At 42.3% G+C, this 22474-nt stretch overlaps 1 protein-coding gene across 5 annotated transcripts in view; it reads left to right on the top strand.

Moving 5' to 3' along the window:
- The window catches only part of PAK3 (p21 (RAC1) activated kinase 3), an 80911-nt gene extending 59214 nt beyond the window's left edge, over positions 1-21697 (top strand). For 3 of the 5 annotated variants that reach the window (XM_075053897.1, XM_075053894.1, XM_075053896.1), the window contains 10 exons: positions 836-998; positions 5639-5702; positions 6968-7042; positions 9481-9529; positions 12274-12386; positions 13253-13370; positions 14214-14313; positions 14747-14943; positions 19721-19858; positions 21426-21697. In XM_075053897.1, coding sequence (XP_074909998.1) covers positions 836-998; positions 5639-5702; positions 6968-7042; positions 9481-9529; positions 12274-12386; positions 13253-13370; positions 14214-14313; positions 14747-14943; positions 19721-19858; positions 21426-21515 — 1107 coding nt within the window. In that variant the 3' untranslated portion in view covers positions 21516-21697. The remainder of the gene's footprint in view (positions 1-835; positions 999-5638; positions 5703-6967; positions 7043-9480; positions 9530-12273; positions 12387-13252; positions 13371-14213; positions 14314-14746; positions 14944-19720; positions 19859-21425) is intronic. The other 2 variants (XM_075053899.1, XM_075053898.1) reach the window with 1 other exon arrangement.
- Positions 21698-22474: the final 777 nt, after the last annotated feature.

The raw sequence follows: 22474 nt of genomic DNA, 5'->3' as shown, positions 1-22474 counted from the left end.
CAGGAAAATCTGTTTTGAACTTTCACTTTTAGTCGTGAGTTTCCTGTGATTCTGATAGGGATCCTGAATTTATCTTAGTATCAGATAAGAGGTAGCATTCTGTCTTTTAATGCTGCCAGTGTAAAAATGAGCAACTTTGTCCACAGTATCTCTGTAGGCTCTCTGTCATCAGTGGAGAGAGCGGTCATCAGACGCAGTTCACACTCTTGCAGGATACATAGGAGAAACTGTCCCCTGGAGGTACCTGTCCCGCTCCACAGACTAAGTAGCTAAATGAACAGCTTAGAGTACACCCTTAACTTTCACACAACTGAAGCTTGGTGAGAAAAATCCTACACAGCTATGCGTTATAAAGAGAAGGTAGGTCTCTGAATGACTGGAATGCGGTTCCTAACGGCCACTCCCTAAAGCTTGAAATACCGATGGGAAGTCAGTTCAACAGTTATGATCAGAAGAGGGGAATGCTCCCTGCTTCTATTCAGACACGTGCCAACTAAGGAGTCATTTTGTTACTCATGAAAACACACGAGCATCAAGGAACAAAGTTCTGGGGCCTGGACAGATCTATTTCTGTATCCTTGCAACACAGTAAATTCATTGTTTCAGTCATCTTTCAGAAAATCAATGAAAATTGGACATTATACTGGCCATGAACTTGTATAAAACTAGCCTTTCATTTTCACCCGTTCAGTTTGAAAAGTGGACAGCAAACCCAGACATGTTAAGAGCTTTGGATGTGGCAAACAGCATCTTCCTAAGGGTTTGCATTTGAAGTATGATCTCAGGGGCATCTCTGCAAGCCACGCTTCTGACACAAAATAATTTCTTGTCACAGATCTACACACGCTCTGTTATTGAACCTGCCGCTGCACCAGCACCAGCTAAAGAAGCCACCACTCCCCAACCTGAAAACTCAAACACAAACACTTTGTACAGAAACACAGACCGGCAGCGAAAAAAATCCAAGATGACAGATGAGGAGATCCTAGAGAAACTGAGTATGTATCCTGTATTTCTTGTCTGATAAAGCAGTGTACTCTATGCATGTCTCAGGATTATATGCACCAAATGTTCATCCTCAGTTTAGTGTCACAAAGTCACTTACGACTCCCTACACAAACTGTTATTGTGCTTAGAGGAAGCAAGAGAGCAGTCTGGGTATTCCTTCTGCCTCTGAGGGCAGCTATGACAGGGTTGGATTTGCCTGGGCTTCCTTCTACGCTAACGGCAAAAGCAGGGATTGTTTCTGGTTGAGCAGAAGGCTATGACCTAGTTGATGACCTAGTGAACTCCTGTGTGCTAATGGACAAATTGAATTTGGGTTTCTAAATTCTCTTCAGACTCCTGACTTCTCACCAGTCATTGGAGCCAAAATACTTTGCAGAAATCTGTTGGGTTTTGGCAGGTTTTTTGTTTGTTTGGGGTTTTTTTACCAGTAGACAGCTACAGCACAGCTGATTCCTCCAGCCTCAAGGAGCTCTCCTGCCCTGGATACTTTATTGGTGTCGGTTTTATGATTGTTGTTACTACTACTACTTCTACTAATATATCAGAGGGTTTTTTAATAAGAATTCTATGTTTTCGTCAGAGAGGAAGAGGTGTTTTCAATGTGCCCCAAAAGAAAAAAAAATACTTTAATAACAATCCTTATTTTATTTCTTAGCTTTATGCTTACAAAGATGTATCAGAGACATATCTCTGTGGTGTGATCAGGTAAAACTGCACTGCAAGCATTTCTCAGGAGCCAGCCTCCAGCACATCCACTGTATATTCCTCAGATACATGGCACTTTGTCATAGCTAATTCCCAGCCAGTTAATACTATTAGAACCCTAGCCATTGGCCCCAAACCCCTGCGCAGATCATACTCTAGGAAAACACATCAAGCCCTGCATGACTCTGCAGTACAACCAATTTAATCTGCTTCTTGCACGTAACAGCTGCCAGTGCTATGTTCTCAGATAATAAATTGTTGGGTTCATAACATAGCCCAGTTTACTCTGTGCCTACCGTTAACTCTCAGGTCAAAAAGTGGATTGATCTACATCTGCTTGTGTTTGATCTCAAAGCCAATAACATGCTGTCTTTAATGGGGGCAACTGCTTCTAAAGGGATGCAGTCTGGCTGTGGCTTCTTCACAGTGGTTGTCAATGCTCGTTCTTGTGCTATACCAACCCTTTTGTTGTACTTGCCCTTCCACTGAGGGCTGGTGTGGCTGCAGAGGCTGAAGCCTTCCTCAGCTCTGAGATTTCAGCTGCTTGTGTAGAGTTTTCTGCACCCTTAGCAGGTTGATAGGACTATAAAGAACTGAATCTCAGTGCCATTAGGGAATATCCAAGGGATAAGTTTGATACCTTTAGCTGAGGGCACAATGAAATAAATTCCAGAGTAGATAGTTACCTGCAGGTACGTCAGCTTATAAAGGGAGGAATTATAGCTTCTTCAACTGAGGCTAAGTGTTTGAGGCAGACTTCCACCATGAGATCTGCAGGTACCCTGCATACATGAACGTAAGTATGCGTATCGTTTATTCAAGCTTCCGTGTATGCCAGATTAGGACTGAGCCCTTGAGTTATTGTGGGTTATATCTTGGAAATGTTACATGCTTTCATGCTTTTTGTTTTGTAAGAATTTGATACCAAGTGAGCAAGGTCTGAAGGTCTGCCTTGGGCAAATTGTGATGTGGACAATGAAAATCTTTTTGTGCTTTCATGAAGCTATCTGAAAATGGGGGTGATGCTTTTTTGTTATAGTCCTGGGCTAATTATTTAATCATGTGTGGTGGTTGGTTGTTTTAACTCGTATGACTTCTCCACCTTGCCTACTTCCCCCACAATTGATTTTATGCTACTTTTAGGAAGATGTCCCCTGCCCTCTTTTATCTTAAATTGCTTTCATAATTCCTTTCTGCTTGAAATAACTTGGGTTTTTTTAGAGCCACTTTCATTACAACTTTTACTAGGAAGTAAAGCCTGTAATATTGAGATAAGATCAAACAAAATTCTGTCTGTAATGAAATCATGAATATGTTCCACTGTAATTATAAAACAGAAGTGGCCCAATTCTGCTTTCTTATCCACTTATTTTAGGACTTGATAAAGGAAAATGCTTAAAGACATCAAAATAGCTGGTATGTTTATCTTTTGTCCAGAGTAGGGAGTGTTGCTCTGAACTGGAGCCGTGTACCAGTCACTTTGTTGATTTTAGTGCTGTCATATTTGATGTGCATTGGCTTAAGCACAGGAAACCAGCCACAGACAACTAACTTGTGAAAGCAGCTACTCAAGTTTTGAGGATAAACTCCAGAAATCTGAACTGCAAAATCAGTGGCAGATTTGTAAAATTCTTTTTCAAAATATTTGTTCTGCAGTCTTTTTCTTTATTCTTTTCTAACGTGAACTTCCATGAACTTCTGATACCTGTTTTGATAGATACACAGTGCCATTAACTAGCTGAAAATAGCACCTGGCCAGACACCGACAACACTGTTTTTCCTGTTGTCCAGCCCAGCACAGGATTACAGCGGTGTTTGGTTTAGTACTGCAGAGTCTCATGGGGATCCCTGTCTGGGGGATGGTTAAGCTCAGCAGTGTGAGCAGGAGGGTTTGCTTTCTCATCTCACATCCCTTCTTCCAGTCAGTTAAAAGGGAGTCCCAGAGTCCTCTGGTCATATTCTTCTTGACTGAAGAGTTATTTTGTAGTGGAGACGCACTATAGAGAAGCAGAATGAAAGTTTCGTCTTGGGTTATACATTTCAGTGAGATGAAACTACAAAATGTTAACCAGGTCCTGAAAGCGTTACGTCCTTGGCTTGGACTCCAGACAATCCAGTTACTCTGACTCTTGCAGGCTGGCACAGCAGGGCAGGACCACTTCAGGCTCCTTGAGACTGCGTCGGCATCCTCAGCCAGCAGGCAGGCGCTCCCACTGCCATTAGCAGCGGGCACTGGCTGGCGTTCCTTAAGTGCTGGGTGAGGGGAGCGAGTACCGTGGCGCAAAGAAAACCTCTGCTCCTGCAGCTCTCATTAGTGATCTTGCCAAGGGCAGCAAAACTGTTCTAGCAGGGAGCATACCAGATGGTGTTGATGCGCCGTCTTCTTGCCATGCTGGCAGGCAGGATTCCTGCCTAGGCATCCAGTCCCATTTGGATGCTAAAGCCCTCTGTTCCAGAGAAATGGCCTGGATAGGGGAGAGAGGTGTTTGTTACTACTTACAGTGAATGGTGCATCATCTAGTTTTGTTTTGGATGCACAGGTGAACAAACAAGTATGTGTTTGTATTTGTGATACAGGAATATTGCCAGATCAGTCAAACAAAATATGCTGCGAAACGTTGGAAGTCTTTCCTCCTGAACTAAGCTTCTTACAGTATTTCAGTGATGTAGGTTCCAAGTTAAATCTTTAGAAGTCATTTGCATTGAGTGATCACCTTAGGCTTCATTGTTTGTATTTTATCGAGGAAACTACCAGACCAGAAAAAAACAATGTTGTTTTTTTAATTATTCCTTCAGATTTGTTTATCAGATTTTGGCTCTTTCATTCAACACAAATACAGTATTCTAATTACTTCTTTCTTTCCTCCCCGCTCAGCCTGCCTACACCTCCGAGTGGGCAAACAGCCGTAGAGCGGTGCATGCTTTAATTTTAGCTTTCAGTGGGACATGAGCTCCACAATGGCTGCTGGACCCAGACTGTCCCAGGCCCTGTGCCGGACAGGCTGGCCCTGCCTTCCCGCAGTTCTGCTGCAGCGCAGAGCTGCCGGGAGGCGGCAGCACCCCATCTTTCTGCCTGGCTTCTGAATCGCATCACCTGTACTCATGAAATTATCGGCATCTCATTTGTGCAGCTGCCTGTGTAACACTAGCACCTGAGGAACGCTGCTGTTCTTGTTATCCATCACGGCTGTGCTTATTTGTGAAGACCAGCATGTGGGCAGTGTTGAGCGTGCGAGTCAAATGCTACTTACTGCTCTGAGTCAGGCTGAAGAGAAGCAGTGTGGTTCTTAAAATGGCAAACAAGCAAGGTCTTCTTCAGAATGTAGCCTGGTAATAAATGATGAAGGTCATAGTTCTTAAAGCCCCATAATTATTGATTATAACATGAGATGCTGTTCTTTAAAAACATAAAGGCGTTCTTTTGGCAAACTGCTGAAAGGTTGAGAAGATCCCCTCCTGGAAACACTTTGCAATATTCTTCCTGTTCTGAAAATGGCACCTGTTCATAAAAATTGATTCCAGAACCCAAGGTGCATTTAATTTTTGGAAGTATTAAACCTTCTGTTGAATTATGCAGAGTATTAATTCCTAAGAAAGTAAAGGCTGTGTTGTTCCAGCTCTCATTAATGTTTATAGACAACAAACACTTGAATTGGTACTTGTTCTTTTCTGATACCTGTCTCCTGTGAATGTTTTTCCATGTTCTTAGTTTCCTGTCAAGGTAACTCTCCAAAGGACTGTAGAAAATCAGTCTTTGTGGAGGCCATCTGTGCTGCGGAGCTGCCTCTATTGGTGGTGGTGGTGGTGGTGTTATCCAGCTGACTACAAATGGCTCACAGCCCCAGACAGTGGGGCAGTATTTCTGATCTGCTGGAAGGTGGTATCTCCATTTTTAAGTGAGCATCTTTAATTTTGTTTCTTTCAGGGAGCATTGTGAGCGTGGGAGATCCTAAGAAGAAGTACACTCGATTTGAAAAAATTGGCCAAGGGTAAGTCCAATCACAGTTACAAAAACATAGGCCAGGCATTTTGCTGGTGTAGTATCAAGCGTGAAGTCAGGCAAGCTCCAAACATGTTCAGACACTGGGTTTAGATTCTCCTGTCTCTCGGTGCTGATCAGAATTTATAACTGTGGTCAGAAGGTATCATCAAAGACAACTTGATGCTGGCAAGGAGCAGTACCGGGAAGATCTACCATCCCTCAAGTGTGTGGCACCTGTTTGCTTATTAGGAGAAATCATTTTTGTATGTCTCAAAATAATATGGCCACGCTAAAGAAAGGAGAAAAAACTTTATTGCCTAAAAGAGCAACTTACCACCTGATAGTTGTCAGATAAATAACAGTTCTCAGTAACATTTCTTCCAAATATTTTGCTTAAAAACATATTCGGTGATCAGGATTATAACCACATAGTTTAGAAACTGAAACCAGAGCTTAAATAATAAGTTCTCTTTTCTAGCAGAGGTAGTAAAAACCAGAAATTCAGTAATAAACACAGTGTTGATGCACAAAGTACTTGATGAGAAAATGATTATCTGCCTGATGGCAGACCACTAGTGGATCCTGCAGGTTTTAGGCATTTACTGAAAATAATCAACCAAGCCATTCCCTTTTGAAACCCAATTTTGCTTACTGCAAATAGGATTGATTTGAAATATTTCCTATGTGAGAAGGCAAGAACAAAAGAAATCACATCAAAATTAGGTATCTGACTTGCATTTTAAATATGGACAGACTCCCTGCTCGGTCAAAGTTTCCTTGGTTGTGTTGTCATTCCAGGAGGACTAGTGCCATTTGTGTAACACCAGGATCACACTGCTGTCAGTGTATGACAGAAGCTGTTTACTGACATCAGGAGATATTTTCCTGCCTTAACTGTGAGGTTTGAACTCGGGGTAGCATGTTGCTGACCTGGGACTGATACATACTGCAGAAAGCCAGACACACTCATGCTCTTTCCCTGGCAGGCTTTATTGTAGATATATCTTGTTTGGTAGGGCACTTGTGGGAAGGTGTTTCTGCTCCACTCATTGTATAAAAACCCTTTCTCAGATTCCGGCTTGCTTTCTACCCGAAGCTTTGGTTCTTACTGTCATTTGTAAAATGTCAGTGGACACTTAGAGCTGTGCCAGTCTCTCAAAAGATAAGTGTCAGCTGAAGAAGTGAGAGTCAGAATAAACATGTGTGTGAAGCAGATTATTGCTGTCACCGTGAGAATATGACCATCACCCTCACAATCTTTTATTTTGACAGTCCTAGGATTGAGCTTGTACAAAGGTGCCTCAACAACTGGTGGAAAGACAAGTGGCTAGTATCTGGCCTAAAAGGGTATCTAAATTGATTTCCTCCAGCTTTTAGTACAGCCTGAAGATTGCATGCCCTTCTTACAGAGGAGTGAGTGTGCTGCCGTAACCAGCTCATGACTGTAATGCCGCAGGTCAATTTACAGTGATGGGGAAAGATCCTAAAGAAAAAAATCATCACAAAGGTAATCAAACAGGATGATCAGGAGGAACCGGACTGCTGCATGGCTGGGGTTAGTGTGTCTGTCTGCAGCAGGGCTGGGCTGAGATGCACTGCCTCGGATGGTGCTGATGTGCTTAGGTGATGCAGGTGCCAGTTCCTGAGCTGCCCGCCTTTGCAGCGAGTTGGGTACAGTTATGCCAAAGGCACTAGTAGTGTTGGGAGTGAGTAGTTTTTTAGTAGCTGCTAATGAGAGCACTGGAAGGCAGCAAGAGACATGGCTGCTCAGAGAACTGCAGGTAGAGAGCAACTTCTTACATAAGGAAAAGCAACTTAACTAGCACATAGCACTTCATGGCTTCATACAGCTGGTAAGTTAATAAACAGTGTGATGGTTTTACAGCCACTTTGCAGTGAACGGTAGTCAGCAGGCCTGTGCTGAAGAACAGGTCAGCTTCAGTGCTGAGTCTCTGGTTTGTCATCCGTCTCCACTTGAGAACTGCAAATGCTGCTGACACCGGAGGAAACGTAGTTAACTAGTGCTTGATAAAGAGGCTGTGTTTGCTCAAGCAGTGTTAGCTCTTCCTAGGAAGACAAATTAGTATGGAGCCATGAGCAGCCTGGGTTCAGGTTGGTTTTTTTAACTTGTACTGCACTGCATCACAGTGACACAGATCTAATTGTGGGCTCTGGTACTTGCCTAACTGCATTAAACCCAAGATATTACAGAAGCATTTAAAAGTTAGATACAGATCAGAAATTATAGTTGCTTAGAAGTAAAAGTTTGTAATGCAGAATTGCAGAACCCTTGCAATTAATTCACAGCTTTACTTAAATTACTCACCTTTATCTAAACTCCTCACAGATGGCCTGGAGCATACCAAAAGCATCCTAATTTAAATAGCTGGTTTGAAATAAACCCTGACAGGACTCTGCTCAGGAGGTAGAGCACAGTGTTAGCAAGTCTGAATAAATGGTGTTGGCTTTTTATGAAAACAAATCGGATTAATCTTGACAATTAGTCATAGGAAAATGCATTTGCATTTATATTAAAAGAATACGTAGCGTGCCCAATGAGAACATTGTTCTCAACACAGACATACAGTCTCTGGTGCCTGTTGAATTAAAATGCTTCAGAAATATTTCAGCCTGCAGGTAAACAAACAAGCCGGGGGATCATATAAAAATGAGCAAACTGATTTTGGCATTTTCAGTCACTGGGACACTTGCCGGATGTGTGTTCCCACTCCTCAGAATTCCCACCCTGGCTCTCCCTTGCCTCACTGCCCATGCAGACGTGGGCTTCTTAAATGATGGCAGTGTAAACTTGTGGTTTAGCTCAGAAGGAAGCCCCATTAGGGTTTACAAGCCCGCAGTTGCTTTTAAACCCAAAGGGGTTTCCTCTGATCGTGGCCTTTCCGGCCCCTCACATCGTTACAGGGGAAGAACCTCTTTTAATGAGAGGCAGATGGCAAACAAAACCCCACACTGTCTAGTCTGCAGGTGAACACGCCATTTATTCCTGGTGGCTCTACAACGCAACCTATGTCTGCCACAGAAGCAAAACACAGCATGAAGAGTCCTTCACGTTTCTGGTGCACCTAACAGCTGCTGACGGCTCTTGACACACAAAGAAGCTGTCTAAGGATCCTCTGTTTTGAGTAGTTCTCTATTTGTGTGTGAAACAATATATGCCTTAACCTGCTCTAGCTGTGACCTCGCAGGATGGCTGGAGAATAGTTTCCTTGCATGCTGGAGAAAGCTGTGTCTAGATCCTTTCCTCAAATGGCTGTCACATATATTCAGGGTTCTCAGAATGACTGCATGGTGTTGCCTGAATTTTGCAGATAGATTCAAATAAGAGGTCTGAGAAGGCACAACTAGACTGTATGTTACATTCCCTGGAAAAAAAACACACACGTGTGCACACACACCCACCAAAAAAAAGATTAAAAAAAAAACCAGCAAAGCAAAACTGGAGAAAATGGAAAAAGAATTAAATACATTATTTTCCAGTTTTTGTAGACATACACCCCCCCTTAAGTTTTGAGCTAAAATAATTTAGTATGTACATTTGAGATTTGCACCAGCCCTTTTTCTTCACGTTGGACATAAGTTTTATCTTGGATACCCTGCATGGCAGAGGGCTGGTGGGCTGCTGCGCTGTGCGCTGCTGGCTGAAGGAGTGGATGAACAAAGGTGTTTTATAAATACTACAGGCAGCAGAGATCTCCTATCTGGGCTTGCTTTCACTCATAGGGACTAAACAGCTTCTCATTTCTTTGCTGCTGTTTTTTTTCTAGGGCATCGGGAACTGTTTATACAGCAATCGACATCGCCACAGGGCAAGAGGTAAGTGTCCACAGTCCCAGCAGATTTTGCAGGTATTCAGTGCTTTCCCGTCTAGTGTGAACTGTGGATGGGGCTTTTGGGTCACCGGTAGATCTTAACTGCAAAGGGTGTTCCTCTGAAGCACAGACTAGTGTCAGCCTGCAAAGTACATCTGCTAAAGCTTTTCCTCCTAAGCACAGACTAGTGTCAGCTGGCAAAATAGATCATCTGCTGTCTTCAGCTTTTCAGTGAAAGCTCCTTAAGGGCAATGTGGTTCTGTGCCTTAGTAACTGAACACTTACTGGGGCCATCTGCTTTCCAGCAACCATTACACTGAGGTGTTGAGTAATGCCTGAAAAGGTGCCTGCGAATTCCTGGGAGGAGGTCGTGGTCCCCCTGGAATCAGTAAGAGCCTTGGTGCTCTCTGTGCTTGGGCTAATGCTTCACCCATAGCTTTTAAGGCCAATTGTAAGAGAATTATTTTTTTACTTACTCTGTCTTCAAAACAGGTTGGTGCTTGCTACAGTATTTTTGGTCACAGTCTGGTACCATGTTATATCATCCCTGAGTGGGTATTTTAATGGAGAGAAATCTGTAAAGAAATCCCAGCAAGCTTTTGGGCCTGATAAAAACTATATACTTTTTATTGCCAGTGTAAATGTATTGTTTTAGAAATTGTAGTATCTCTGTTCTCCAGTGTGGGTGAAGTTGTGCTGTTACAGAGAATGTTGGTGTATATATACAATTTAACTCTGTACATTTACAGCATAGAGTCTGCCTGTGGACCTGGCCATAGATCAGTTAGCAATACAAATTGTAAAATCTAAAGATCTGTCATAATGAGAGGCCTCGGTAGGACCCTAGGGGTGGTCACAGATTCCCCTATTGCTATAAGGAATAAATAGCTTCATTACGTCACTTGATTTCAGACAGACTTTGTCCTTATTAACTACCAGAAAGAATGCAAGGAGGGAAGCGGTATCTTTCAGAGAAGGACACACTAGCTCTGTCTTAATTACTAAATATATTAATGTGTCAACTAGCTGATGGAGGCTGCCATCATTCAGTCTCGATTTGTCTTAATCACAGCTTCAGACAGTATTACTATTTAGCATTTTTTCCATCATGTGTTTCATCTTCAAAATATAACGCAAACCTAATTAAGGAGAGATCATGTTTGGGGCGCAGTTTTGTGTTTTAGTCATACTGAAGCTGGCTGACACACACACTGACGAATGAGAAGACATATACCAAGAGCAAAGATCTCTCCTAAACAGTACAGTCGTGTTTATGTCCAGTGTCAGTGACAGCCCATTACAGCCCATGAACTGCTCGCAGGGAAGTGGGGGCCAGGGAGGTGAGAAACAGAAGAAAAGCGGTGTTAACTGACAGTCCCTGTAGTGGCTGATTTAAAGTGGCATCTTAACATTCATTTCCTTTTTCAAGCCAGAGTTTCTGAATATATACAAACCCTGCCTGAAAATCTGGCTAGAAAACCAGGAATGAGAGCGGAGGGGTGGTCTCTTTCATGCCGTCTCAAGAGCAGGACTAGACAGAGGGGGAGGCTGACCAAATTCTGTACGGAGAGAACAAGAGGCAGACTTTAAATAGCCACAGGGCCACATCTCCCCACAAGGTGCCTGTCAGGTAGGAGGGCTCCTCTGGGACCGCTGGGGAAGATGTATTTGTAGGAGTCCTTGGCTGGAGCTGAGCTGGGTGGCAGGGAGGGGAGTAGGGCTGAGCCCAGAGGGACGGGGCTGGCAGAAGCGGGCTCGGCAAGGAGGGCAGGATGAAAAGCGCGTGTGGAGACCATGGCTGCCTGGGGGAAGATAGGACTGGGCGCAGGAGCCAGGATGAGGCAGAGGCAGAATGGCTACAGTGGTTCAGAGCGAAAGTGATCATATTAGTAATAAACAGACAAGGTGGTGTCTTAGAGAATCTCGTTGCTCTTTGGGGCTACAGCTTAAGAATTCTGATTTATCATTGCTGGCTGTCAGCAAATACATCTGAATCTTACCGGTAGTTTCTCATCCACCTGCAGTGCTGCACTTTATAACTGCTCTTAGAGGTCTACAAGGGATCTAAAAACCCTAAGCCCTGCTTATAACCTTGGGTGTATCCATAAAATACCATAGAATGGAGTATTTTTGCAAATAATTGCAAATCTAAACTGTGTTAAATACTATTTAGAGTTGCAAAGTCAAAATTCAAGAAGTTAGGAAGTGCTAGGATTGGGGTTTTTTTTGTGTAACCTTAATGATCTTTTTAGTATGGCATTTTATATGTAACGTACGTGTGTGTTTTCTTTCAGTTATGCAGTCAAGTCAAGAATAACAGCAGTTGCTGAAATAATGATCAAAAATCATATAATTGCTAAAGTATTACCAGCTGTTTTTATATATTTTCACAGTAACAGAATCACTTCCTGCTTGCAAAACGTGCATGAATAATAATAGTGGTGATAAACTAAGGCCATTTGAGAAGAATGTAGGTCCAGAGGGTGTTGTTAGAGATTTGTGGTTGATAGTTTAAAGACCATTTTTACAGATTTTACAAGGCAAAATGTATATGGCCATGTGTCCTGTAACTAGTACCCAAGCTAGCAGAGAAATAAGGTAATGTAATGTAAGTTACTGAAGTCTTATGTCTAATAACAAGACAGTTTCGCACAGCTCTGCTACATCATTCCAAAAACACTCACTCCGTGTTCATTCTGATCTTGTGCAACAGACTACTCAAGTTAACGGTTTTCAATGTCATTTTAGGTGGCCATAAAGCAAATGAATCTCCAACAACAGCCCAAAAAGGAACTAATTATTAATGAAATCCTGGTCATGAGGGAAAATAAGAACCCAAATATAGTTAACTATTTAGACAGGTAAGTAGTTCTGGTATTATCACGTGAACGTTCATTTACATACTGCAAGCCAAAGATTAAAAAAAACCCCTTTGGTCACTGGCAGTCTTTATTATTTATCTACTCATATACAGTGTATGGGAGGAGATTGCATTTTGTCTGCATTAATCTTTTCTGGCATATGTAGTTTGAAGGCTGTTTTCAAAAACCTGGATCAGCCATATCTTGCTAAAACAACAGCCTGTAAGTTCACTACCTCCGTGTTATTTTGTTGTTGTTGGTTTGGATTTTTTTTAAGCTGATCATATTTTCTGAGTCTTATGATAAGTGCTGATAAATCATCATAGAAATTATTTTCCTTGGACTGTTCCCACTATTTTCCATTGCTGTGGATGCCGGGAAGACTATGTTCTTGTTTCCAGAAACACGTAATTTGCCAGTTTTTAAATTGTTTTTCCTATTTCTGAATGTATTTTATGTAAGGTTTTCCAAACTGTTGACCAATTTCTGTCCTCAGTGGTACACACCCTCCTACCATGGACAACTATGAAAGTTGTGTTGCCTTGCTCCTGGAGTTAATCATGGAATTTATGTGCTAAGATGATGAACCAGATGATGTGATATGTCCTGGTTCAGGATTTATCTTTGCCGTTAATAAACTGTATTTTTCACTTGCTTGCCATCTAAGATGTCTAATTTTTCACTTTTGTGCCTTTCTCATTTAGACTGCACAGATTCCAAGTACCATATAGCCTAGAATGGATGTTTATTCATTTGATTCTGTCTTCATTTAAAAATGACCTGGAAACAAAAATCAACTGTAGTCTTCTTCGTAAGGTAATGTAGCTATGCACATTCATCTCAATGCCATTGTTTTCTTCTTTCAGCTACCTAGTCGGTGATGAACTCTGGGTGGTTATGGAATACTTGGCTGGAGGCTCTTTAACCGACGTTGTTACAGAGACGTGTATGGATGAAGGACAGATAGCAGCTGTCTGTAGGGAGGTAAGGGATTCCACATGTGCTTCTGACTACTTGGACAGGATGGTACTTCTAAACAGGTGGTAAGAACATGAGTGATTTCATGTTCAGAGCTTTGTTTCTGTGTTGCTTTTATAATACAGAGAAGAAAGAGCATCTTAAGTGAATTGCCTGCCAGTATCACTGCGCTTATTATATGCTGTTATTATACTCTTATATACTGTTAATGTACTATCTCTTTTTTTTTTTAGCTTTACTATTCTCAACTTTGCCTCTTTAAACATTTGCCTGGAGCATGTCTGCACTACATTCCTTGCCTGTAAAAGCAAACATGCTGGTGGTAGAATTTTAAAATAACAGCAAAGAAAAATAGAGAGTCATTTATCACAGTCCTTGGCTTAAAAGGATAGCATTCCACCCAAAATGGTGTTTGCTTCTGAAAAATGACTAAGATGCTACTTCCAAATTTGCTGTAGAGCCTAACAATAAAGTCTTTGTCATGCAACCTCCCACCCGAAAGTGATCCATTTCATACCGAAGGAAGGGACGTTTTCTTTTTTGGCAAACAATAGTTTGTCATATGGATGGAGACAGCACATTCATTGCAGCACCGGTGATTCTGTCTGTGCTTTCAGGGGATAGTCTGTAACAATAATTGACATTTCTTTTTCAAAAGCTAATATGCCTTCATTTAGAAAGTTATTACTCTAATAGTGTTGAAGCAGCAAGCTATTCCTCTTGACAGCACAATATTCTGCCATTACTCACAATTCATCTAGAAATTAAATCTTTTAGAGCCATTTCCTTTCTTGTGTGATGAGATCAGGTCATTAATTTTTACCCTCATGTTTCTTCTTTATCTATCAGTGCCTGCAAGCACTGGATTTCCTTCATTCAAACCAAGTGATTCACAGAGACATCAAAAGTGACAATATTCTTCTCGGAATGGATGGATCTGTCAAATTGAGTAGGTATTCTTGGTCAGGTGCAGTGTTCCCAGGATGTGGTATGGGGCTGCTTTTGACTGACTGCCAGTTACCCAAAAGTGATGCCTGTGGTAGTGAGCTGACCACTGCTGTGAGCTAAAAGCACAATTCCAACGTGCAGAGAGGTATAGAAAGGAAAAAGGTGTAAATTGTGGCTTTGGTGTTTGTGTATGTCCCTTCCAGAGGGAGGGAGTTACAATCTAAAGCTTCAAGTGAATAAAAGCCAATGCATGAAACTTGAGGGGTTTTTTAAGTGGCCAATTCAGTATTTCCTTGGCTACAGCATTGAGTAAAAAGAGCACGGCCGCTTTTCCAGATAGATTCAACAATGCATTCTCAGGCATACAGTGGGGATTTCTTTTACTTGGTTTCATAATTCAAGCTGGCTTTAACAATACTTGTTTTACTCCTCAGCTGATTTTGGCTTCTGTGCTCAGATCACCCCTGAGCAGAGTAAACGGAGCACAATGGTTGGGACTCCTTACTGGATGGCACCAGAAGTGGTGACAAGAAAAGCATACGGCCCCAAAGTGGACATCTGGTCACTTGGGATCATGGCAATAGAAATGGTGGAAGGAGAACCTCCTTACCTTAATGAAAATCCTCTCAGGGTAAGGTGCAAATAAAATCAGATACCACTGTCTTTCTAATCTGTCCCATGTTTTGTCTCCCATGAGACAAAATCCCAGTCACGTCAGCTTGAACTAGTTCCACCAAGACCCGCTTCTAAAAATGTCACTGGAGCATATCAGCATATACTGCAGCTTTGGTTACGTCAATGGGAGAACCTCAAAAGGAAGTGACATGTAGCCAGTTCGGAAATGTGCCATTTTTGCCTTCAACGATGCTTGAAATTTCTCATGTGGTTTTTGAATTCTCTTTGAATTGTTTCTCTGAATGACAAGAATTTTTCAGCAGCAAGTTTCTCCACTTGGGGAATTTTTATGAAAAGCATCTCAACTGTATCTGCAGGCAGAGAAGTCTTTTCAAACTCAGATCAGTGCTGGTTGCTTACCTGAGCCTTTCAGGAATTGTCACCGGTTATAGTAATGCCATAATTATTTATTACCAAATACATTTCTGAAAGTGTGTTTTAGCACAAATACTTGTAGTAAACAAATGTGGTTTTAATGTTCTGAAGTTTTCAGTTTTATCCTAATTCCTTGAAATGAAATGACATGATCAATTCTTGTACCAAATGAGCACGTAATAGTGGAGGAATGTATACCAAGAGAAAACCTCATGACTGATAGCTGAAACAAAGTTAAATGCTGCACAGGATGCAGGAATTTATGAGGAAATTAATTTTGGCCTATGTGTATATGTACATAGTTTTTGTTAAGGCTAGAATTAAAATAGAGCGTGACCTTTAGCTTTTCTCATAGCAGTAAGGCGGTGCTCTCTCTGGTCTATGGCACCCAGACTGCGTACTGCTGACTGAAAGAAGAAACAATAGCATGGTCAGGAAATACCCCCAGCCATGCTACTTTTAAGAAAGGAATACAACAATTATACAAATTTCAGTCTTCCACTCTTTTTGAAAAAAGGTTCCTAAGTTTTCTTGGAAGTCTTCTTTTGGTTTGGTACGTGCCCCGGGGTTTTTGGTTCCAGTGCACACATGTGGAGCGGTGTGTGCTGTGCCACCTCGTGAGGACAGATAAGAAAGAAACAGTTTTGGATTCAGACTGATGCTGAATAAGCAGAGTGCACCGTAGCTGGCAGGGTGGCAGTAGGCCTGTGTCACTGCAGCCCAGTTTTACCAGCAGAGACTTCTGCGCATCACCAGTTTCTTGCAAAGAGAGGACCCTAGATTCCACTTGCTTTCATGGAAGACCCTTGCAAAAAATGCATTTGCCTTGTAGAAGGCAGCCAAAGCAGATGAAAAGGATTAGCATTATTGGTCTGGATGCTGAAAATTCCCTGCTTCCTTAACCTCAAATGTTGATTAGGGCTCCTCGAGAAGCCTCAGGTCAACTGTTAGAAAGATAACTGTATTTCTTATCTCTGACCAAATTCACACTCAGCCATTCCTGCCCTTACCCAGATTATTTGAGATGCTTTTTTTCTCTATACATGCCTCATCTAAGATCAACTTGAACACTTACAGCTACAAGGCATTTTCAGGTGTCTGAGTAAAATTGCAGTAGATTAACATCAGGCATCTGAAGTTGGTACCATCTGTATTCGCTTCCAGGAGTCTTTTGCAGAGGTTGTTGCCCTGAGTTAGGAACAGTGAACAGCTTGTGAGGGACTGCTTGAAGTTCCCCGGTTATCAGCTAGTTTTATTAAGGTAAATCAACCCCAACAGGGACAGGATCCATCTGCTGTGTACGTGGAATCGGAGACTTCAGTGAGAGGTCTCGGCTGCATCCAAACAGGAGAGCTCATAAGCAAGACCTGGTTTTACAGCTAAGTTTCTTAGCTGATGGCACACAGTAGTTGTTGGGTTTAATAGTCACACTTAGACCACATTCAGGGAATTCTGCAAAGCCTGCAAACAAAAGGATGCTCTTTCATTTTTATGAATGATTGTTTCAATAATGGAAGGCATGCAGGAGCTTTAGGTACTGACAGTAATTTAAATGTATAAATAAATTACAAAGGCATTAAAGGATCATTAATCATAGAGTTAACAGCAGTCTTAATGTAGATGCATTTGTTGTTTTCCACATGCAGAGCAAACGCATCCCATGTTGCTCAGGTTCTTTCCAGCCTATGCAGAACTCACAGGAATGAACCATTTTCCTGCCATGAGCATCCTGGATATTTCTGTGACGGTATTTGTTTTCTCTCACTGTGATTTCCTTCCATCAGGCATATGCCTAGGGCCTGAGGGACAAACATTGGTGTGATAAATATCCTTTGAAATGCAGGTTGGACCTCCCCAGTTTCAATTTAAAAAAACCAAACAAACGCTAAGCATTTCTGTTTGCCTTTTCATTTATTAACCACAGCGCATCAATTTGCCTCAAAACTGTAGCATATTTTCCAAATGCTGTGGATCTTCTACAGTTTCAGGCTTCTAAATCATCTGTATATTGTTCTGTCATGTATCTGGGTGGCCTGGATAACTTTAGGATATCGTTTTCACAGACTGCAGCTATAATTGTATGCCGAATCCTTTCTTGTTTCTTGGTATGTTAAACAAATTAATGAGCTTATTGCCCCTTTGCAGCTACTGCAAACACTCACTTCCTTTGTACTGTACTTGTTTTTCTTTGCTGGCTGTATCATAGGAAACCAAAAGATACATGAGAAGAAGGTACTTCAGCTTCCCATAGACCTTTCTTCTGTTGTAGAAATATTTAAAAGGTGCAGTACCTAGCTAAAGATGACTCTTCCTCATGTTTCATCTTCTGTGAAGAAACAAGCAACTAAAAGATCTCCATTTATCCTGGCACTCCGGTTTCACAGTCAGGTGAATGTAGCTGGAATAAAATTTCCAAGGTTGACATCGGTGCTGTATTCCTTTACCCTAGGAGAAGTAACATCCCTCGGGTAGCACAATTTAAACATAGTGAGGACAGGCACTCCAGCTCACCACTGTGTCTGGTGACTGAGGTCAGCTGCAGATGGACAGGATAAGACTGATTTTTTGACATTTATATAGTGGGAAAAGTAAAGAAACTTCCCTTTATTGTTTTTACTGTAGGATAGTTCATTTGCCTTTTCGGGCTTGGAAATCTTCCTTTGTATTTATGAGGATAATAACAAAGTCAGTTTGGTCACGGTCTATTTAAATGCCAGTAGCACAGAGCTGTTATCGTGGCAGACATTTTTATGGAAGACTCCTAGGCCTATTTCTATTATTTTTACTGTATATTTTAGACATGTTTGTGCAAGTTTAAGTTTGAATAGTTCAAAATGTTTGTCTTATGTTTCTAAATAACATCTTGCAAAAGCAGAATGAACTCATGTCTCTAGCTCAGCATGTTAGACCTTGGTTACAAGTGAACCACATTAGATAATGCTCACCCTATGTTTTGCAAAATTGCACTGCAATTCCTTGGCCTGAGGAATATCAGGAAGACTTGCTAAGCTGCATGAACACCGTCAGCTGCATGGACGTGAGCGTCCTTGGCTTTGCTTAAGAAACTTAAGCTTAGCTTAGGCTAGATGCTACTGAGGAGGAGAAAGGCTGGAATTTTCAAGGGTTTGGATAGGCCTGTGTGCACAGAATGGCTGTGCATTCAGATGAGGAGCTGGACGTTCATGCGCATCATGGAAGGGAATTCACAGAGGACTCAACCCTTAACACAGACGAATACTCCCAGTTCTGAGGTAACACTTGGCTTTGGGTTTTAAGTTGTTCCAGCTCTTCTGTCTGTGAAGATCACTCTGAAAACATGAAACAAGTGTAATAGATTTAATGTTATCTTTCCTAAAAAAAAAAAAAAAAAGCAACAAACTTTTCTAAAACAGTGGTTTTGAGAGATGAACTACCCCCAGTTCTTCTCACTGGGAAGCTTGCCTGAAACATGAAGATTATAGTTTAAAGGCAACGTAGTCTATTCTGCTTTTTGTCCATTTTTGCTGAAATACTTAGTGAACATATTTCTCTCATAGTCCAAGCCAAGTCTCTGTGTCACCAAGCCTGAGCTTTCAATAACCCAACTGCCAAAACCTCCCATTTCTTCCCTGCAATTTCTGGGATGGGGACATCATTAATGTATTTACTTGCATATCAAAATTAGCACACAGTTACTATAGGGATGGAATTACTTGTTTTTCTGATTAGACCACATATTTTCTTTTACCACATAAGTGAAGCTGATCTGGAATTTGGAGACTGCTGAAAGACATAGTTGCAGGTGGCTCCTCTCTGCCCAACTGCATTTTCTTCATAATATATTTGTGCATGCAACTTAACATGTCTGTGTTGAAAATGAGGTTCCAAATGTTTCTGTTTCTTTACCCAAGGAATAAGCTGATGGATTTACTTTTTTTCATGCAGTTACCATTTTTATCAAGAATAGAGCAAAAAACTTGACTACCTTTGTTTTACGGAAGCTGTACTTTAGGGACCACTGAGCACTGCAGAGATGCATTTTATGTAATAATCCTTTGAAATTATATAGATAGACCAAATTCACTCTTTAAAATAGCCTGTAAAGCTAGTGCCAATACTTGGAGAAACAATGTGCTTTTGCTGATGTAGTTCACACTAACTAGGTCAGCCAATGAAATCAGCTGTCAAGGCAAGATCATTTTGATGTTGGAATAGCTGTGGCTGCATCAGGGTTTTTTTTTGTTGGTATAGAAAAATCATCTCTAACCCTCTGCCAGGGAAGAAACTGCTGCTGGAGACTGGACTAAAAAAAGGGGTCTATATGAGCAGTTATGGATATGAAGAAAACAGGTGGAGTCTCGTGTTTCCTTTTTCTCTAGGCGCTGTATCTGATAGCTACGAACGGGACACCAGAGCTGCAGAACCCGGAGCGACTGTCCGCTGTGTTTCGCGACTTTCTGAACTGCTGCCTCGAGATGGACGTGGACAGGCGAGGGTCTGCCAAGGAACTTCTGCAGGTAAAATGCGAAGTGGCTGCAAGTGAAGCAGCTGTACTATGTAATGGTTTTCTCATCAGCTAAACTCAAAGGCATCAGATGGAACCCCCTCATATTAGTCTCCAGTCTTGGTGCTTTTCAAATGAAAGATAAGTAGAATCATAGAATGGTTTGGGTTGGAAGGGACCTTTAAAGGTCATCTAGTCCAACCCCCCTGCCATGAGCAGGGACAGCTTCAACTAGATCAGGTTGCTCAGAGCCCCGTCCAGCCTGACCTTGAATGTTTCCAGGGATGGGGCATACACCACCTCTCTGGGCAACCTGGGCCAGTGTTCCACCACCCTCCTTGTAAAAAAATTTCTTCCTTAGATCTAGCGATAATCTACCCTCTTTTAGTTTAAAATCATTACCCCATGTCCTATCGCAACAGACCCTACTAAAAAGTCTGTCCCCGTCTTTCTTATAAGCCCCCTTTTAAGTATTGAAAGGCCACAATAATGTCTCCCCGGAGCCTTCTCTTCTCCAGGCTGAACAACCCCACCTCTCTCAGCCTGTCCTTATAGGAGAGGTGTTCCAGCCCTCTGATCATTTTTGTGCCCCTGTTTTCTATTTCGGTAGTATATTCAGTTTTACATGGTGGCAAAATAACTGAAGTGGAATGATACCAGGTACGGAGGCCTGAAATGGTGGTGGTGACTACCATATACAGAGATACAACCAGGGAGGAACCCAGTGAAATCAGTTGCAGCCAAGCGGTCAGAGATTTGGCTGTGGGAAGAAGGGGCTGTGGGGTGCTCCCTGTCCATCCTGCCGCACTCTTAGAGGTTTCTGCCACTGAGCCCCACTTCTAGAGGTTTTTGCCACTGAAACAGGGACAGCTGAGTGGGACTTGTCACAGCTCCATTTGCTGCGTGGCACAGTCAAGTAGATGAGAAACGCTACAGGTTTACTGCCAGATTTTGTGGCAGTTAAGGAGTTGCAGCACGTGCCACTTGGCTGTCCCTGCTGTGCAGGTGCCAGCCAGCACAGGAGGGGCAGGGGATGGGATGGTAGACACTGCTGTCACTGCAACCCAGAGCGGAGTCCATCAGTGCTCTGCCACTTGTCTCCCTGTTCTTGTTTTGATACTGAAAACCTGTACCTCAGCGGCCTTCAGAACAACACATGAGCCTAAATACTACAGGGATAAACATTTCCTAGAGGTATTGGAGTTCCCTGAGGAATGGCTTATGTTCCTCATCTTTTTTGACAACTACAGTAGCCCATGTCTTTAGAAAACAGGAGCCTAAGGAACTATTTCGAGTTTCCTGAAAGGAGCAAGGCCCTGGGACAGCAAGCAGCATTCCCAGAGCGCTGGCAGGGCAAAAATCCCAGCAAGCTGAAGGTGAAGACACCTTGATAAATGGATTAATAGGATTATGGGCCATGTCTGCCTGTGATAGCAAGGTACTGGACATGAAGACGCAGGTGCACATGGTCCCCTCAGTCCTATTTCTGCGTATTCCTGGTAACCAGAGGAATACTGCTTGAGCCTGTGAGTAACCGAGTTTGGAAAGTAATGGTTCATTTCTTTTTTTCCTTTGGGCAGCATCCATTTTTAAAATTAGCCAAGCCTCTCTCCAGCCTGACTCCTCTGATCATTGCAGCAAAGGAAGCGATTAAGAACAGCAGCCGCTAGCGCTTCAAGCCGGCTTTCTCCCATGCCAGCTCAGAGCAGGACTGAGAACAAAAACTCTATAAAACCTCAACTCTTGTGCTGCAGGACAGATGGATGGATGAACAAACCAACGGTCACAGTCATGGTGGTAGGAGGGAGAACAACCCAGTCCCTCAAGGAGTAAAAAATTATCATTTGTCTTCTTCCTGCTTTCTGGCTCCTTAATTTATTTTTAAGATGAAACAGGGCTTAAGACAGAGAGGTAATGACCGAAAATGCTTTGCTGCCTCAACCATTTCCAAGGTAAAGCAAATTCAGTTGGAAGATTCCCTTCCTTCTCACCCTGTGAATAAGCTGTACATTCACTTTTAAATTGTCAGTTGTTTCTTAAAGACGGAAAGTCCCTTTTATGGGGTTTTTTTGGTATGGTTTGGGATTGGAGAAGGGTCTCCTTCATTCATAAACTCCAGACTGCACTGCCTTTTGAATACAGCCCACTCGCTGGTATTTGCCCAGTCATGGTACTTGTAGATGAGGAAGAAAGTGAAATTGTATTTCCAACCAAAAAAGAATCAAGAGTGGGGCAGACAAAACATCCTGTTGAGATACAGGCTTTCAACTGTGAATATATAGTGTTTTGGTTCTTGACAATTTGATTTGTATAACTAATTGTAATCTCTTTGCCTGGATGACAGTCTTACTAAAATGAAAAAGCAGAAAGATCAGTCAGTGTGCTCAGAAAGGGCTCGTCTGATGCAAAGCAGTAAGAGAAACGTGAGGAGAGAGCAGGCCCAGCCTTGCCTGGTGCTGAGCCCCAGCAGACCCCTTGCAGAGCACAGAGCAGCCTCAGCATCCGCAGACCCAGGCTGGAAGAAGGCACTTGTAGCAGCAAGTGACAGCAGACCGGCACTGGGTGCTTGCCTCTTCCTGGGACCGGACTAATCACCCTATATCAGAGCCAAAGTGGCAGCGGGCTGCTC

This window comes from Buteo buteo, chromosome 22 (genome assembly GCF_964188355.1).
Source record: "Buteo buteo chromosome 22, bButBut1.hap1.1, whole genome shotgun sequence".
NCBI classification, from domain to species: domain Eukaryota; kingdom Metazoa; phylum Chordata; class Aves; order Accipitriformes; family Accipitridae; genus Buteo; species Buteo buteo.
The sequence above is the reverse complement of the archived record's forward strand: the minus strand, read 5'-3'. Positions and strand labels throughout refer to the sequence as shown.